General features: G+C 44.0%; 1 protein-coding gene across 5 annotated transcripts in view; it reads left to right on the forward strand.

Annotated features, from left to right (window-relative positions):
• The window catches only part of SIK3 (SIK family kinase 3), a 247,332-nt gene that overhangs the window by 207,343 nt on the left and 20,567 nt on the right, over window positions 1-19,422 (forward strand). For 2 of the 5 annotated variants that reach the window (XM_019941850.3, XM_019941852.3), the window contains exons 7-15: window positions 7,681-7,799; window positions 8,342-8,452; window positions 8,698-8,841; window positions 9,271-9,348; window positions 9,459-9,568; window positions 10,993-11,146; window positions 11,416-11,571; window positions 14,765-14,835; window positions 17,061-17,204. In XM_019941850.3, coding sequence (XP_019797409.2) covers window positions 7,681-7,799; window positions 8,342-8,452; window positions 8,698-8,841; window positions 9,271-9,348; window positions 9,459-9,568; window positions 10,993-11,146; window positions 11,416-11,571; window positions 14,765-14,835; window positions 17,061-17,204 — 1,087 coding nt within the window. Of the gene's footprint in view, window positions 1-7,680; window positions 7,800-8,341; window positions 8,453-8,697; window positions 8,842-9,238; window positions 9,349-9,458; window positions 9,569-10,992; window positions 11,147-11,415; window positions 11,572-14,764; window positions 14,836-17,060; window positions 17,205-19,422 lie in introns of those variants that run through there. The other 3 variants (XM_019941851.3, XM_033862039.2, XR_012333315.1) reach the window with 2 other exon arrangements.

The following is a 19,422-nucleotide window of genomic DNA, read 5'->3' on the forward strand; positions in this document are numbered from 1 at the left end:
AAAATCTTCTAATACCTACAGCACCATTGTTCTAGCAATATCCAGTATAACAAAACTTCATTGTAACAACAACAAAAACCCTGTATTTTGTATGATTGTACTTAACATTTATGTGATCTCTCAATGCAGGTATATGACAGTGCATTCAGTGTATGTTCTTTATACATAGAAATGTCTTATTTTAAGACCATTTGTCTACTTTGTTTAGATTTTAAAATAGTTGCTATGTAAGATAGATTTGACCTTGTCAGCTGACAGCTGACAATGACAGGGTTTCCTTGGGCATGTTAAAAAATATCATTTCTAGGACTTAGTCCACAAGCAGAGTGAGGATTCCTAGCTCCGGCCATCGTCATACCAAAAGAAGTTATGTTGGCAAAAACACCTATGATTTCTTATTGAGTTTCTTTTTAATTATTTCTGTAGGGATCATGACATTGCAAGATAGCACACTCTTTTAGCCATGATTATGACAGGATCAGGACATTATGACAGACTTTTTCTTTTCTTTTTTTCTTTTGGAAAAGTCAGATAGCATTAAAGAGGAGCTCTGAGTCACAAACATTTGTAAGTCCAGAACACAGATTCTTATCAAAGCCATGGTGCTCCATCCAGAGATTGTCATTGCAGACCAGTCATCAATCTTGTTCTGTTTGCCTGCTGTAATAGTGTCAGTTCTCCCCCAGACTGGTACCTGAGCTGGCCAAGTGGAGAGCAGAATCAGACAGTATTTCACATTGTATTCTTGTTCTGAAAAGTGTTAAAACTTTAGTGCCATGTAACTTTTTAAAAAAAAAATATGAAGTTGGGCTTCCCTGGTGGCTCAGTGGTTGAGAGTCCGCCTGCCAATGCAGGGGACGCGGGTTCGTGCCCCGGTCCCGGAAGATCCCACGTGCCGCGGAGCGGCTGGGCCCGTGAGCCATGGCCGCTGAGCCTGCGCGTCCGGAGCCTGTGCTCCGCAACGGGAGAGGCCACAACAGTGAAAGGCCCACGTACCGCAAAAAAAAAAAAAAAAAAAAAAAGTGAAGTTAATTCATTTTTCAGGGAAACAGACATTTTAATTTTAGCCAATTTATTTTTGTTTCTTTTTTGGATTTTTGAGATTTGAGAAAAATAGTGCTCTCTTTGAAATTTGAATTGCTCAGGAGAATTAAACCTTATTAAGAAGTTTGTTAAAGTTATTGAAAATAAAGAGCTCTTGGGCTACATGTTTTGGCATTACCTTTGAACACACCTAGTATTGACTGGAAAGGGGACGTGAGACACCACACACCACACCATACCCTCTTCCAAGGACCTGTAAGAAGCATGAATTTCCTGGGTGACTGCTTCTTCCTCGCATTCTTCCCATGCCTCCTGGCACACAGATGTCTTCTGTTCCCCCAGCTCCAAGCAGTTTTATGTGGTCAGAAAGAATCTGTGACTCAGTTCCTTTCAGACCACTCCTCTGCCCACAGAGCTGAAAATGGTTGCTTTGCATGTCCCGTACTTTGGCCACACTTAAAGGGCTTAAGGGACAGTTGGCATTTCCTCCATCATGGGATCAGCCTGCAGACTCTGAGGGCCAGTTCCTGAGTTTTTGCCTGCGCCTTCTGCCTGTGATCCCTTGACTGGGGAAGCCTGTCATTGCCAGCCTTCCATCCCAGTCCCCGTCATCACGCAACAGCCAGAGTATATAAACCAAGCTCACTCTTCTGTAGCGCACTTCAGCCTCCCCATCATGTCCCCGCCTTCTCAGTTCACCTTAATACAACTTGCCATTCCCCGTAACACTGTTTTCCAGCTGTTCATAGCCTTCTGACAATGAAGTTATCACCTAGCCCACTTTCTATGAACTTGGCTTATAGGTGACTCTATCGTGATAGAACCTGTGGTGACTACATGGCATTTGATCTGTTGGAAGAGGAGTGAAATTGATTTGATATGTTTTCATAAAGATACTCTAGCTACTACCTAATACATCAACAATTAATTTGGGTATTATATGGCTTTGGCATAACACTGACCAGAATTTGTATCCTGGTTTTGCCTCTTATTATCTGGTCAGGTTTCTTAACTTACTTGATTGTTAATTTCCTTACTTGTGAAATATTTATAATACTAATAAGCATTAGTGTGTGAATTAAATGCTTAAATTAACTTAAAGGGTTAATTTATTTTAATTAGCACTCTGCCTAGCTCTTATACAGTGCTTGGTAAATGTTAGTAATTATTATTAAATAATATTTTTGAATGAATTGCTCTATTAATCTTTCATTCCTTCCTTCCGTGTGTTGTTTTCCACGCTTTTCTTTCTCTCACCCTCACTCTCTTAAGAGGCTAAGGATACATTATTAATACTTTCAGACACATCCACAGGGTTTATGGAGAAGATTTATCTGCCAGGAGCTGTTTTGGTTTGTTGTACCATAACCTAGACGCTGTGGCTAGGCCACATGCAGACGTCTCCTCACGTGGTAATCTGATTTACACATTATTCTGTGCAGCCTCAGAAAAGATCAGTGAGTAAGTACCCTCTGTGTGAATGAGACAAAGAACTCTAAAGCTGCAAGGGGGGGGCCTTGGAAATCATCTGACCCAGGCTTTTGCCCCCAAACAGTGCCACATCTTAATCTTCTGTAAGGTGATAGTTGGCTGCTTTCTCTAGCTTGAAGCATGGAGAATGCCTATTCTATTGTGGGCTCTTGGAATCAGATTATTAAAGTTGTTAGAAGGAATTGTAGCAGTCACCTAGTCCCGTGTTTCTTTCAACTGGCATTACTGAGAACCTGTTACATACCGTGTGCTATGCGGGCCCTGGGGACACAGAGTTCACTGAGACGTTCAAGGATCCCAAGTCTTCTTCACACCTAATACTGGGGCCCTTCTAACGACATCTCAAATGCCAGCCTCTGATTAGACATTTCTCGTGACAATAAGGATATTTATTTCAGGTCAAATTGATATTTCAGGTCAAATTGTTCCCTTTTCATAGTTATATGGTTTTTGGAGTTGGAGGAGACCAAAGAGTTCATCCTATTCAGTTGCTTCTGGACTTAATTTTCTTTCTTTTTTTTTTTTTAAAAAGGGGGGGTTCTTTATTTTTTTAATTAATTAATTAATTAATTTATTTATGGCTGCACTGGTCTTTGTTGCTGCGCGCAGGCTTTCTCTAGTTGCGGCGAGCGGGGACTGCTCTTCATTGTGGTGCGTGGGCTTCTCATTGCGGTGGCTTCTCTTGTTGCAGAGCACGGGCTCTAGGTGTGCAGGCTTCAGTAGTTGTGGCATGCAGGCTCAGTGGTTGTGGTGCGCGGGCTCTAGAGCGCAGGCTCAGTAGTTGTGGTGCACGGGCTTAGTTGCTCCATGGCATGTGGGATCTTCCTGGACCAGGGCTCGAACCTGTGTCCCCTGCATTGGCAGGTGGATTCTTTTTTTTAATTTTATTTAATTTATTTTTTTATACAGCAGGTTCTTATTAGTCATCAGTTTTATACACATCAGTGTATACATGTCAATCCCAATCACCCAATTCATCATACCACCACCCCTGGCAGGCGGATTCTTAACCACTGTACCATCGGGGAAGGCCCTGGACTTAATTTTTTAAATAAAACCTTACTAAGAATACTAATGTATAAAATAAATAAAATTAGCTGTGCTCCAGGTATGGCCCTGCCTACTTGACTGCCCCCCTCACTTCCCTAAGGGGCCCCTCCTTAGATCCCTAGGACCTTGGTCAAGTACTTTGGATCAACTCTAATAATTAGAAAGATTTCTCCTAAATTGAACTTGTTACGTATAATTATTCCAAATTCAGGGCCCTGGAGCAGCAAAATATAAATGCACATTGTCTGCTGTATAAATATCTTTCAGATACTTGAAGAACACCCAGTGTGCCCCTTCCTGCCTACACCTTCTCTTCTCCAAGATAAATCAGCCTCATGACCTTTACCCTGTCTTCGGGGGACATGTTTTCAAAGTTTTAGTCAGGAACTTCTTTCTTAAGCTATTCTATTTATTTCTTCTATCTTGGAAACTAGAGACAGAGCTTCTATTAACAATCTTGGGTGAATTTTGAAGTTGGTTTTTAACTCCCCTTCTTCATCCTTTATTATTTTCTCCTTCGGGCTGAATGCTTTCAGCCTCTTAGAGAAAGCTGTTTATTATCAAGGTCAAAAAAGAAAAAAAGGTGTTAAAGACCCCGCCTCAGATGGAATTACAACTTGAGATGGCAGTCTGAACTTAATTCCCGTTTCAGGACCCTGCCCTTACAGCAGCCCTCTCTCCACAGAGTCATGCAAATGCTGTCAGCGCCGCGGGGCAGGGTCTCAGCTGGGCATCCTCTAGTCACCGGTGGTTCTGGTGGCATCAGGTTTCGCGGGACCACAGCGATTTTCACTGCAGAGGCCACTTGGCACTTGCGAACACGCAGAGCCGAGGGTTCCTGCACTGCCCCAAGTGCTTCAGTTCTGTTCAGTAGCAAAGGTCTGCCCTTTGAGAGGGAACAAGCGATGGGGACATTTTTGACATTAAAATAGAGTTCTCTTTGGCATCTGGGAAAGTTGATGATGTTTTGTACTCTTTGATCTGAGGCCCCATTTTCTTTCCACTCATTTCAATTGACTGTCCAGTGGTTAATTGTGTTATTAGGTTTGAAAGCATTTATTTCCTTTGTTTTCACCCTCTTTCCATGTTTTATGTAGAATGGTACTTTCCAGTCTAGTTTGAATATAATTTCCTGAGCTATATGTGACACTTAGGAAACATGAGTTGATAATAATACCCTGGCTTTCCACATTTTGTCATACTTTGCCATCTGTGCAACATATGAAGAGTGTTAGATTTCTGCTCTTTTGGGCGCTGGGTGTTATATAGGGCACACAGATAAGAGCTTGTATCCGTTAGGTGTTGCCACCGCAACAAGGTGTTCTCAGCCTGGGACCTGTAGACGCCTGTGGAATCTGTGACAGGCTCTGGGGGCTCCTTGAATAGACTAAAAATACACGCACATTTTTGTGTATAAATTCTTGTTCATATTTTTCTGGAGATTTTTCAAGGCATCTGAAACCAAATAATGGCTAAGGATGACTTAATAGAGGTTTCAAGATCCTGATATTGAACCAGATACATCTTCTAATCAGGACTTACTACAGTGGTGTTAATTTTTGTTGTTGTTGTTTTTAATAAAATGCCTTGAGAATTCTGTTTTAAAGTGAGCCTGTAACTAAACATCATTCTGCCTTGGTCATCTGATTCAGAACTAATGTGGCTACCGTTCATGCACTAGATGCTATGTGGAAACCAAAAGAAAACAGCAGAGTGCCATCTAGAGGGCCTAACAATAATTTCCCAGCTTTGGAATCAGGCCCAGGCGTTCTCCCTACATGGGGGTCTTTAGTTTTAGTAACTTTCTAAATCAAGAACACTTTTTTCCTCTCAAGTGATTGCAGACCATAAAGATGTGTGGCAGCGATATTTATCATCTCCATAGAGACCACAGTTGTGGCATCTAGCCTTGCTGCTCTGGAGACATAATTTTAATAAAAGCTTAATGTTGTAGATGGCGTTTGTTTTATAGGGATATAGGAACCACAGCCTTTGAGATCCACACTGCATTTGAATATACTTTTGATCATAAAGCAAGAACAAATTGATGATTCCCGTAATATCAGTTTGATATAGGGATATATTGCTTTGTTGTATTTTTGTTTAAAGTTAGAATAAATTAAAAATTAAGAGTAATTTGTCTTAATCACTCTTTGTATTCCTTTCACGATGGTGATATAGAATGGTGTTTGCCAAATGGTGCAGAAAGTGTGGGGTTTCAGAGTTGAACTTACTCTGGAAAAACATACCAAATGATTTGTATCCACGTGAAAATGTGCAAGAGCGTAGCTCTCAAGTCCTAGCTCGGCCCTTTAGGTTGCAATGGTTGGTTACGTTAATTGTTTCTTCTTTTATAAACGGGGCTGAAAACAGTATCTAACATAGGGTTGTTGTGAAGATTAAATGAAATAGAGTTGGTAAGCACAGTGCCTTGTATATGAAAAGTCTTTTAACTTATTAAATTCTCTTTAATTTATTATTGTTATTATCACTAGCCAGTTTTATTTTCAGGACAGCTGGAGTAAAACAGAAACAGACAATTTTGTATCTTATAGAGAATTTTATAGTTTTAAAAAGCATTTCCACAAATACAATCTTGTTTGACTAGAGTTTCAATAAATATTTATTTATTCACGTATTCAGCAGCTGTTTGTTCAGCTCCTATTAGGTGTAATAATCATCTTTGGCATTGCAGGTTTGGTGCTGGAAACAGCAATAAGAAAGACGTGGACCTTACCTGGGCGGGGGGGGGGGGGGGAGTTAGACGATAAGCAGTAAACAAGGTGATTTCACAAAGAAGTCATTAGTGTGAAGAAAATCAGTGTGATGTAATAGAGAGCGACTGGAAGCCTACTTGAGGAGGATGAGGCGGCCAGGGAAGATCTTTCTCAGAAAGTGACATTTAAGCCCTTTCCCAAATGACAAGGAACCAGCCAAGTGAGGGTTCGGGAGCGGCCGCCCCAACTGAGGAAAACAGCGCGTGTAAATGCCGTTGGAGGGGGTGAGTGAAGCACGCACACGGTCTAGAAAGAAGGCCCGTGTGCTGGAGCTCAGGGAGGTCAAAGGACTTTGGACTTTGTTCTGCGGGTTCTGGGTGAGATAGGGTGTGGATCAGAGCACCAACCAAAGAGTCAGACTGTCTGGTTTGAAATCTGACCTATTATGTGGCCTTCGACAAGCTTCTTGACTTCCCTGCACGTAATTTTTACCATCTCCGAAATGAGAATGATAGTTCCATCCTCCTAGGATTGCTGTGAGGATTGAATGAGATAAAAATAATTGTGTAAAGTGCTCAGAAGAGTATCTTAATACTGCTGTTTCTATCATCATCATCACCACCTTCATCCTCAAAACCCCCAATTTACAGATGAGAAAACTTAGAAATAAGAGGGTGGTTTTGAAATCAGAATATAGGCGTCTTAATTTCGAAACCGTCATTCTTTTTGCAATATATTCTGTAGCATGAGCTCCCCGAGAGAGATGTCTCTTGATCTGAATCTCTTTAGCTCAGAGCCCAGTTGTACGCACCCGCAGAGAAGATGATCAGTAAGGCCAGCAGAGACCCAGTGTGTGGTAGGGAGGCATTTCTGTGCCTGTGCCTTTCTCCCCACACCTGGAACCATCAGAACATCTAATTCCTTCAGTTTTGATGAGCGCTTTGGACCCTAAGCTGAAAGCCTTACTATGCACATAGGATTGAATAGAGGAGGGAGGAACTATTTTGAGGACATTGTAAGATAACTGAATCTCTTCAGAAGGACATTCAAAACTCTTCATTAATTGCCTTAAATGAGGTCGTACATAATATAAATAAATGAAATCCAGGGATTATCCCCAGATTTTTTTCTGATCTGACTTTTAGTGAAGGTATTAAGTAACCAGACTACCAGACTTGAATTTCTCTCTCCTCCACCTCTTTCTGCCTTTGCCCAGTCTCTCCTGGAGTAAGCAAGGACATAGGTAAGGATCACAAAGCAAGAGAAACAAATTAGAAGTCAGGAGCTTGAAAAGCCGCCTGCTCACCTTGCCTCTAGTTCCTCAGCCCCAGCGGTGCTTCCCTCACCGACCTTGACGCAGGCTCTGTGTCTGTTGCAGAATGTGAGCACTTGATCCGCCACATGCTGGTGTTAGACCCCAACAAGCGCCTCTCCATGGAGCAGATCTGCAAGCACAAGTGGATGAAGCTAGGGGACGCTGATCCCAGCTTTGACAGGGTGAGCTGGGCACCACTCGCCCCAGGGAACTCCTCTTAGGGCTACTGCAGTCTCTTCTGCATGAGACTGTAATCAGGCCAGGACCTGAAAAGGCGGGCCTGGGTACAGACTTGTTTGTAATCCTAAAGTAAGTGAAGCCAGCAAGAAGGAATCTTAAACCAGCTGAATTGTTGGAGAACAGTGATACCAGTTCCCTGCTGCTTGTCCCCAAATCAGAGTCCCTTCCCGGCTCTTGGGGCAGTACAGCCTCCTCCCACGGGGTTGTTTCCCTTCTCTTAGTGTGCTCAGTCCAGCGGCTCCCGTAGCATTCCTTTATTTGAACCACTATAGCCATCCCGGGTACCCCAAGGAGCTCAGGAAGATAGTGGCCTTAACGATCTTATCTGCTCCTAGTTGAGTACCCAGGGCTTTCTTGCTTAGGCTTTGTCTGAGGCCAAGAATCTCCCAAGCCAGGCAGCATGGAACAGCTTGTTCATTATATATGATGTGCCATCTCGACATGGTTGATTGGGAGTTAGATAGCTTGCCTTTTTCTGTTACAGTTAATAGCTGAATGTCAGCAGCTGAAGGAAGAAAGACAGATGGACCCCCTAAATGAGGATGTCCTCTTAGCCATGGAGGACATGGGACTGGACAAAGAGCGGACACTACAGGTATCTGTAAATGAGTGGAGAACAAGGTGGGGTGTCGCTCTGCTCCCTCTGTCCTGCCTTTTCCATTATTCCTTCTTCCTGGGAACTTGGATCTTTTTGTTTCCCTCCCGTTCTTCTTCCTCTGCCCCTGTCTGGGCCTTGGAAAGAAGGCGCTTTGGTCTTCTAATGTTACTATTAAAAGGGTTTTGGTCATTGACATGCCACATCACCCAGGTGTTTTGCTCTTTCCCCTTTTCTCTTGGTAGTCATTAAGATCAGATGCCTATGATCACTATAGTGCAATCTACAGCCTGCTGTGTGATCGGCATAAGAGACACAAAACTCTGCGTGTGGGACTACCTCCTAGCATGCCCCGAGCCGTGGCATTTCAAGCACCAGTCAACATCCAGGTGGGCAATAACTCCAGTGACCAGATTCAGGACAAGTAACATGGAGGGGGGTTGGTTAGCCATCGCTCACTAACTCTAGGTCACGAGAGTTCCTGTTCTTCCGTACCTCTGTCCCTTCCCGGCTGTCATCTCTTGCTTTGTCAGAGGTCAAGCAAAGAACTGAACCTTTCTTTGACAGAGAGGATGGAAGAGTAGCCCAGTACTTGGGAGGGACAACAATAGTTGAATTTTATTTTTTTAAAGAAACAGCAAATCATTGAGAGAGACTGTCCTCTCTAAAGAATGCTTCCTGGTAGCTTCTAAGGGCAGATGAACCAGAGACTCAGAGGTAGAAACATAGAGTTTAGCACTCAAGAATGCTTTGCAAGCCTATCATTATTTCCCTCTGGTACTGAAGGAACGTGTGTCTGTGTGCGTACTGCTTTCCAGGCGGAGCAGGCTGGTACCACTATGAACATCAGCGTTCCCCAGGTGCAGCTCATCAACCCAGAGAATCAAATTGTGGAGGCAAGTAGCATCCTCTGATAGCTGTCAGCTGAAACTGCTTTCTTGCCCATAGCCTTGCTGCCTTTCCTTACTTCTTATTTCTAATTTGATTGTGTTTCTCTCCTCCTCAGCCGGATGGGACGGTGAACTTGGACAGTGATGAGGGTGAAGAGCCTTCCCCTGAAGCGCTGGTCCGCTATTTGTCGATGAGGAGGCACACAGTGGGCGTGGCCGACCCACGGTGAGTATCTGCCCGATTAACACCCGGGCAGAGAATTCCCACTGACTTTGAGTTCCTACCATGGCACATTTTCCCTACTTCACTGTATCTCCCAGATGAGATCTAATCCAGTGGCCAAGACATGTTTTTAACTCAGTTCAGGGTCCCTGGTAGATGAGACTGGATTTGACTAAAAATCACAGAGCTGTCCCTCATGGATGGTGGGCTGAAAGCCACCATCGTGGCAGGTAATCACAGTACTTTGGTGAAGAGCATAGCATGTCTTTTCCCACAAAGATTAAGGTCTTCTGATCTAAGCCACGTAAAGGTACCCCTGAAAATTCATCCGAGTTTGACAGCCTTTAGAGATGTTGTTTGCCATATATCCTAATGCAAGACTCATCTAAGAAGTGAGGACAAATAGTATGATATAATTTGTATATGTTAAAAATTAAGTAGACAAAAATCCAAAAACACGCCAAATAAGTACCAGTTTCCCCAAGTGTTTCCCCATAACAGTCCTTCAGTGTGTCCCCTGCTGCCCTCACGCTGGGGAAGTGGACTGAAGACCAGCTCTCCCAGTTTTGTTCTGCACTTGGAGATTCTCACGACTGAAATAGCCACCCCTCTTCTCTGGCTATTTCTTGTACAGAGGAGGGAAGAAAAGGGTGTGGCCAGGGCTCTCTTGAGAGCTCAGCTAGGGGCAAAGCTAGGGTTCTTTTTTCTCTGAGTTCTCAATTTCCAGAAAAGCCTCCCCTGCCTGCTGGTTTGCTTGCTTCACGTTTCTCATTCTCAGCCTACGATCAAACAGGCAATAGGGGAACATTCTGGCTCCAGAGACTGCTTCAGCTGCAAAGGGGTGGAGTCCCGTGTCGCGCTGTTAGTGGAAAGAGCTCTTATTTTAAAGTGTGCGGTAAACCCCATCATTGGAGCTCGACAGATCCACGCTTATCTGCCCATCAGCACTGACGGCACCGATTGCATTCTTTCCCTGGTGAATCAGTTGCTACTTCGGGCAGCCATTGTTTTAGTGGATGGCCTGTGTCCTCCTCCAGAAACTTGCCATTCACCTCCAGGCCTTGGAAACCTGAACTGGACTGGGGCCAGCATTTCCTCTTGGCTCAGAGCTGTTGGTTTTATATGAGTGGTCCGTGAAGAATGGCGATTCCCAGGCCCAGATAGTAAAATGGCAGAGCGCCAGGTTCCGCACGCTAGGCTCTACACACCTCCACTCGCTCTGGGATCATAGAGGGAAATACAGATTTAGGAGGAAAGTAGATATAAATAGAATATATATCTATTCTATATATCTATTCTACTTAATAGATATAAGTAGAAATAAAACAAAATAAATTGTGCTGAACTTAGCCGTTTCATCACTTTGGGGATATAGGTTGTGAGTGAGAATTGTAACTGAACTTCTGTGTCATCCTGTTTCCTATCAGCACGGAGGTTATGGAAGATCTGCAGAAGCTGCTGCCTGGCTTTCCTGGAGTCAACCCGCAGGCTCCATTCCTGCAGGTGGCCCCTAACATGAACTTCATGCACAACCTCTTGCCCATGCAAAATCTGCAGCCAGCTGGGCAGCTGGAATACAAGGTACCCGGAAACGGGAGAGGGCTGGCCCCTAAAGATGCACATCTGAGCTTCCTTTGAGAGACTTTGAGGGACTGTCCCCAGGATTTAAGGGTGTCCTTATAGGGAAGGATGATTTCTCTTGCAAAGCAGCTCGGGTGAGAGGGGAGATTTCTCTAGTCTGCGTCATCATCGTAGGATCCCTTAGTTTCAGTAGATTAGAGTGCCGCTGTTTTCTCTCCTCCTTTCCCCCCACCTCACCAATCTGCCCCTTCCCATTCTACTCCTGACAGGAGCAGTCCCTGTTACAGCCGCCCACCCTGCAGCTGCTGAACGGAATGGGCCCACTTGGCCGGAGGGCATCAGATGGAGGCGCCAACATCCAACTGCATGCCCAGCAGCTGCTGAAGCGGCCACGGGGACCCTCCCCTCTTGTCACCATGACACCAGTGAGTTGCAGCACGAAGCCCAACTTGCTTTCTCAGAGGCCTTTGATACAGAGGTTGTAGAACGTAGAGTCTCCAACCTAAATGTCTGAATTTCTTCTTTCCCTCAGTGTATGATGCTCAGTGTCATTCCCATTTTCTTCAGGCTGGTAGAATTTTCCAGAGTTAATTTTTGGTTAACTTCTTCACTTAACCAAATAATTTCCACACTGCAGCCTGCTTCTGGAGGCCTCATCCTCAGGGGGCTACTTATAGATACTTGCATAAAGGGCAGCTGCAGCCCTGCGCTTCGAGGGCGGGTGGGCAGGGGGGAGCATTAGCCTCAGACCTGGCCTTCCTGCAGGTAACGTTTCCCTGCCAGAGGGCAGCGGAAGCTAACAGTTTTCTCTGGACTTAATTGCTTTTTAGACTGGTTTCCAAAACTACATTCTCGCCAACCCTTCCTCCTTTGATTAACACTCCCTCACACTTTCGGTACATTTGGCTTTCACAAGCTCAAACCTGACAGCTGGTATCTTTCAATCCCAATTTTTTTATATGTGATGGTCACATTCAAAGATTCTCTTCTTCCGCTGGGTTCTGTTTATTTCTGATTATTTTTCTGTCGTAGGTAAATTCATTCATTCATTCCTTCATTCATTTATTCATTCATTTAGTCTCATGCTGCCTTAAGATTGGGTGCTAATTATATCCATAGCCCTTACTGGGTGCTTTAGGGCAGTGCTTCTTAATGTATCTCTAGTTGAGGACCTTTTTTCCCCTTCAATCCATCCATCAGGGATAAATACCTTTGTAAAATAAAATGAAAGTGAACTATTAGAGAAGTAAAACTTTTTAAATATATGAACTGCAAGGCTAAATTTTATTTGATTCAACAGAAAAAAATTACTCCGTTAAGTTGCTGTAAAGGTTTGTAAATCTCACTCTCTATTTCTTTACCCACCGTATTTTGGATTGGTAACGAAACAGTCTGTGGACTGGCACGGGTCCACGGGCCACACTTTCAGTAACACTGCTGTCGGGAAAAGGAAAGAATTTATATTCACGGTTCCTGGCCTCACTGAGCTTATAATATGGGACAGTAAGATCCACATATGTGAAGTATTGGAATAACAGTAAAGGGCCATATGTGATTAAGTACCAGAGTGAAGACCATGGACTTGTAGGTGGCAGAGGCACTCAGAGAAGGGCAAGTTCAATGTAGGTTATGAAGGATCAGGGACAGCTTTATGGGAGGTGCGGTGACTTACTCTGTCCGTTGTAACTGTTTTTGCCAAGGTCGCTAACAAGCTTTTGTTGGTAAGTCCACTGGACATTTTTAATCTTCATCTTTTTGGACCTCCCAACTGTATTAGTCACTGCTGACCATTTTTCTCCTTGAAATATTGTCTTCTTTTACCCCACTCTCCTTGTTTTTTGTTTTGCACCTACCTCCTTTTCAGGTTCCCTTTCTTCTTTTTCCTTGAAGTAGGTGAAACCCAGAGTTTTATCTGAGGCCCCGTTTCCATCTCATTTTACATGCTCTCTCTGAGTGATCTTGTCCACTTCTCTAATTTCAGTTACTCAGTGATTCTCCAGCCCAGAATGCTCTTCTGAGTTCTATACTTCTGTATACATGACTACCGACTGCACGAATTTAGTTGGTTATTCAACAAGTACTTACCATTTTAATTCAGCGTGTCCTCAAATGAACTTATCCTGACTGTGTGAAACCTGTTTCTCCTGCTGGGTAACAGTGAATGGCACCGCCACTCTCCTGGTTAGACAAGCTAGGAATGTGGGTATTATCTTTACTTCTTCCCTCTCCCTTATTCCCCATGTCAAATCAGTTACCCGGGGCCTGTGAAGTAAGTATCTTACTTCTTTGCATCCCCACTGCCCTTCCAATAACTCAAGCCACTGTCCTCCTTTGCTTGGATTAGCACAGTGGCCTCCTAACCGGCTTCCTTGTTCCGGCTTGTCTTCTAATCCTCATCACCAGCCACTTCCATGCTGCAGCTAAAGCAAGCCAGCTTTCTAAAATATAAATCTTGTAACATCATGTCCCTGCTTAAAATCTTTAGTGATTCACCACTGCCTTTTCTCAAAATAAACTTCTTAATGTGGTATTCAAGGCCATTTATAACTGGCCACAGTGTTCCTCTCCTGCCTCGTCTGTAGCCACTTCCTGCCTAACCCTGTTCACTCCAGCCTTGTAGAACTGTAGTAAGGGATCCGGAAACCCTAGGAGCATACAGACAATGGAACTATTCCAAAAGTTTGTTTTGTTTTATAATTATTGTCCGTTAAAAAAATGCTCTTTTGTAATAACTGAGGTATGATTTTTGCTCTGGTGCTTGAGGCATGGTGATTATGTGAGCCACAGGCTGTGAGTAGCTATCCAGGATATACAGCATTCCAGTCCACAGGCAGACGGGAAGAGTCACAGTAATGCATGCATTGTGGCGGTCCTCATTTCACTTACATGTTTTGGTGCGTAACGGCGATTTTAAAGCATTGAATTGTAATTGCACAACTTTACGTTATGTACTAAAGTGTGCTTTTAAAAAACCGGTATGCTTTTCTGGAGCAAAGGATATCTAAAGTCTGGAAATAACATTAATATGAAACAACAGGTCAGTTCCTGGACATTCCAGGTAAACAAGCTTCTCCTACATTTTCAGGTCCTCAGACACCCGCAGGCCTTCTCTTTTCTCTTGGCCTGGAAACCTCAGACGCTTGCGACCCCTTCCCCTCTTTGCTGGGCTAACTCCTGCTCATCCTTCAGGTCTCAGGTTTGGGGCCGTGTCCTCCAGAATGCCTTCCTCAATTCCCAAGCGCCCATGACTGGGTCCTGCTGTTTTGTACTTGTCCGTTTGCCTATCTCTGTCCTCCACTAGACTGTAAAACAAGGGCAAGAACTTTATTAATTCACATTTTGTCCTGGAACATAGTGGGCATTCAGCTATTTGTTGGATGAATAAATGAACGAAGGAAGATGAATCAGAGGAAGAAATTCAAATTAAAATCAACCGAGCGAGGTAAAAATGGAACAATGGAAAGGTATATGAAAGTTCTGTGTAACCCAGGGATCCTAGAAAAGCTTTGCAGATTAAAAAAAAAGTGACAGAGAGGCCTGCCCCAAGCCCAGTGTCTAGAGTAAGAGCTCCTGCAGAGGAAGCGCCACCTTGAGCTTTTCCTTCCTGTCTCTCTTCAGGCAGTGCCAGCAGTTACCCCTGTGGACGAGGAGAGCTCGGATGGGGAGCCAGATCAGGAAGCTGTGCAGAGGTAATGTGGCATCTGGCAGTGCTTGCAGAACGTCCTTGGGCAGGCTCCCCCTGCAACCAGCGAAAGGTCACCTCTGCCCAAGGAGGTGGTACAGTGCAGCTTCAACCTTTGTGTGGTCTCTTTGCTCAAGCCAGATGGCATGTTCCTCCCCACATGGAAGTAACAGAAGACTACCCAGAAAATTTCATTTCTGTAAGCACCATTGGAAGTCCCCTAAGTGACAGCAATAACCATAAGAACTTTTTCTCTCCTCCCTCCTTCCTTCCTTGCCCCCTGCCTTCATATTGCAACTCTGATAGTATTCACAAGGCCCAAAGCCTGCTCCTACCTGCCAAGAACTGTTACTGAAAAGGAATTGGAGATTTGGGATGACAGTGATCCTAGCTAGTCTGGCCATGGACCGCTGGCATGGACTCTTCCTTTCCAAGAGAATGAATACCTCTTGTACTGTTTGCTGTGTGTTTCTTCCATCCCCTTGTATCAACAAAGAGATGTTGAAAAAAGAATATGGGATTCGGGCCAGGGACAGATGCAAATATCCATTGTTTGCAGAGATGCCTAATTCACAGAAAACGGCAGTGACCATCAGGCATGCTGTACTGTTCATTTGGCCTCAGTTCCATTAGCCATGGTCCTCAGCTCCGTGCACGCCCCCTTGTGAGAGCTGACTTTCTTATTTTCCGGGGAGGGGGGTTTGACCAGAATCCAGCATGTATTTTCCCAGAAATACAGGTGTTCTTCAAGATTATATGTTTTTTTCCCTTGAGGGAAGTTGAAATAAAATGGTTTTCATGGGCTCTTGGGGAAACTTCGGGTGTTTTTATCAAATGGATATTAAACCACTAATGGCTTACCCTCTGGCAAGTCTGCATACCGCTAATTACTCTCTAGTCTGTTAACTGTTTTTAGCTGGAATGGGCAAAGTAGTTAAGAATGAAACAAGACCACTTTATAAGACCCGGACGGTTGCTGGCCAGTATTCTTTCCCTACCCCCAGTAGCTTTGTGTGAGAGCTGCTGTTCAAAAAGAGTCTGGTCCCATGTAGGAAGAACAGTGAAGAACAGGGGTGTTGGCTGGTGGGCCAGCTCCTTCTACAGCGTAGCCGATAGAGGAATCGTGTTGACTTTGTTTTTCTCTTGATGCTGTGGTTTCTATAGTTTGCCAGTCACAGGGTGTGTAAAGTTGTACGTGGGTGCTGCTGGTGTCATGAAGAGAAATTAGGAAACTTACTGCCTTCCTACTTTAATTAGACAGCAGTATTTCATTTCATCATCTTTGTCTTGCACTTTACTTCCTTCAACTCCTTCTTTCTTCCTTAGACCAACATTTAAAGGGTAAAGTGCCCATCCGTTTTGAGGTAATGGAAGGAATAATGCTTCTTTTATTCATGCCCAATAAGAGCATCAGTGGTGGAGGGAGTCATCAGTCAGACCAAGGGGGACTGATACCTTATTGATGGTATTAGTGGTGGATCTGAAAGATCTTCAGAAGAAAAGTCATCAGCTTGTCCACTCTTCAGCTTTTGAAACTTCTGTTTTCTTGCCTTGCCTTTTTTTCCCCTAAAAAACAATTCTAAACATTTCATGTGGTTTCATTTCTTCATCCTTTAGAGAATGTTGGTTCCCTGGGGACAACATCAGTTTTTCTTCTCTGATGATGGAGTTACAGTCATGGGGCATGAGGGAAGGGGTGGTGTTGGAACTCGCTTAGCCCCACATGGAAAGATCTGTTTTCTGTGACTTGCAGCGAGGTCAGTCTCCAACGCTCGGGGCCAGTGGCATCAAGAGACACATGCGAAGCCCTTCTGAATCTCTCTCTTGGCTCATCTCTAGGAACAATCCTTAGGGCTCATTTCCTCCGACTTGTAGTTTAGAAATTTGGAGAGAAAAGAGGAATGAAACTAACAAGTAGAAAATAAATTCTTTTCCTGAATGGAATGAAGTAAGGGAAATTGATCCCACTTTGTGAGCTACATCTGTTTTCTCTCTTCTCTTAATTGCTACTCTTAGGTCCAAAATTCAGCCACTTCAGTGGTAAGCCAACTTTTGTTGGCCTTTTGGAACATGTTTCGCTTTCATCCAGTCAGGGATCTGTTGGCCATCGAGCCCTTTTTGAGCTCTGGCACTGTTTCACTCTGAGTGCTTTGGATTAACTTCTAATGCTTCTTGCTGAGGAATATTCCTGTCTGTCTTTTTTACTATGAAATGTGCTCCTGCTTGTTGCAGGTACTTGGCAAATAGGTCCAAAAGACATACACTGGCCATGACCAACCCTACAGCTGAGATCCCACCGGACCTACAGCGGCAGCTAGGACAGCAGCCTTTCCGTTCCCGGGTCTGGCCCCCTCACCTGGTACCTGATCAGCATCGGTGAGTAGCCACGTGAGCCGTGGGAGCTCCTTGAGGCTCATTGGACAGGCACCCTTCTGGCTAGTCCTACAGACATGGCGACTAGCATCGTGGCTTCAAATAGCATCCTGAACTTACATCTTCTCAACTCCTTAACTAAGCAGTGCCCAGGGCAACATGAGATGCTTCTTTCCCATTACCTCGTAGGCATGTTTAGTGCCTGCAGGTGATTCTCGTGATTCTACATGTTGACTTATAGATGAAACTGAACTTGAAACCTGAAAGTGGGTGAAGCTCTTAGAAGGCCAACTGGAAATAGAAGGATTTGTAGCCACATCAGTAGGCTTGACCTTTAATAACCCATCGCCATCGAAAGAGTGAGCACTTCTTATCACGTGACCGCTGAACAAGGAGCTTAGGTATGGGGGAGATGCGTTCCTTTGTGAGTGGCAGAGCAGAGATACTGCATCCTCTTGAGTGTTGTGCTTGAAAAGTCATCCTTGCAATATTCTGACGGCCAGATCTTTCAGTAGGTCTCTGATACATTTATAATTCATTGTCTTAAAGAAATAGAAACAAGTGTAACCTTTCTTGCCAAGAAAACTTCACAAAATTGAGTTCAAGTAAGCCTTGGAACAGAGGGGAATGACACTTTGCTGGCTTAAGAAGATGATTATCTTCTGGGAACACCTCGATGACTGAAAATCTTAACCTTTAGTCCATCCTGAAGCTGTCCCCAAGCTCAAAGGCCACACTTTGAAAGCCACCACCAGTTGCTAGAGCTTATTTTCTTTCAATCTTTTTGGGAGGACAGCGAAAAGCAGTCTTACTTGGGAAGGTTGGAAAGCAGATTCCAAGGAGATTAAGTCTATAAATGTGTTGTTACTCAGTCTTGCAACAGGCTCACACTGGCAGTCTTGACGCAGTGCTTTCATTGTGTCTAGTTACCCACTGGGCATCAGAGGTAATCAGCAGAGACAGGTGACCTCTGAGCAGACTGAGACTTCATTAGTGCCACGTTGGAACTTAGAAAGGAGGAAGATAAGCTTTTATAAATGACCATGAATAATGCAGTGAACATGGTTTATTAGTAGAAATGACATTTCTCAAATAAAACTCTGATGGCACGGGAAGACAGTATTTTTCTAAGGAAAATCTCTCGGGGCCTACACTGTTACCATACTACATCGAGAGTACTTTGAGTGATTATTAGCTGCATTTTCCACTCCAAACATTTTCTGTGATTTCTCAATAACTGAGTTCTACACTGTTACCTAATAGACCCTTTATTACTTTGTTTCTCCCTGTTTCTATCTTCCCCTCCTTTATAGCCCCACACTTAATTTTTCATCCTATGTCAGGGTCTGTTGTTTAGTTTCAGGCCTTTGGGTTTAATCGTTGTTTGATTCAGGTGCTCCTCAGGATGTGTTCTTATGGGGGAAGCATGAAGCTCAGCGCATCTCCCTAGTCTGCCTTTATCAGACCTGATATCCTGTTTACACCTGTTACTAAAGAAAGACCACATTGGCCCACGGCTCCATTTGTGTGGTCTCCACCCTGCCTAGTCATTGTCAAGGCCTTGCCTGCTGGAAATCTGTCTGCTGCCTGTTTTTGTGTGAACACTCCTGGTAGAGGGTTTCCTATGGTCAAGCCAGTTCGAATTGGAATGAATGTTTTATGAGTGACAGATTGTGTACGGTGGGGCATTTGTGCAACCTCAGCGTGTCTCAATGGGGTTGTAAAAACATGGCAACACAAGAGGCTGAAGTAAGTCTTCAGGGGAAAAGAGAAACTTTCCCAGGCTATAAAACACTGAAAATGGGTAGCCTGAATAGATTACTGAATTCCTTTCATTTGCTGGAGGAAATGACTCAAGAACAGCACATATTATCTATTCTTCTGGGGTATCATAGATGAAGTCCAACATGGAGACAGAAGATGGGTCTGACTGACCTTCTCAATGTGGGAAGTGTGTAAGTTAAAATTTAAAAAAAAAATTTAAGTGTAATTAACAACAACAACAAAAAACAACTGACACAGATGGATTTTATCTAGGTGGGGTGCCAAGTCCCTGTTTGAAGAGTGTAGTGGGAATATCAGCCTAACATGAGGCTGTCCTGAGTTTGAACATGATTGCTAATAAAAATAAAACACAGTTGATACTATCAGTGCTTCCAAAATGAGCAGCTGCATCAGAACTGTTCCACTGAATCTGCTGTGCTGGGCTGCCGGGGGTGTC

Source organism: Tursiops truncatus, chromosome 8 (genome assembly GCF_011762595.2).
Source record: "Tursiops truncatus isolate mTurTru1 chromosome 8, mTurTru1.mat.Y, whole genome shotgun sequence".
Taxonomy (NCBI): domain Eukaryota; kingdom Metazoa; phylum Chordata; class Mammalia; order Artiodactyla; family Delphinidae; genus Tursiops; species Tursiops truncatus.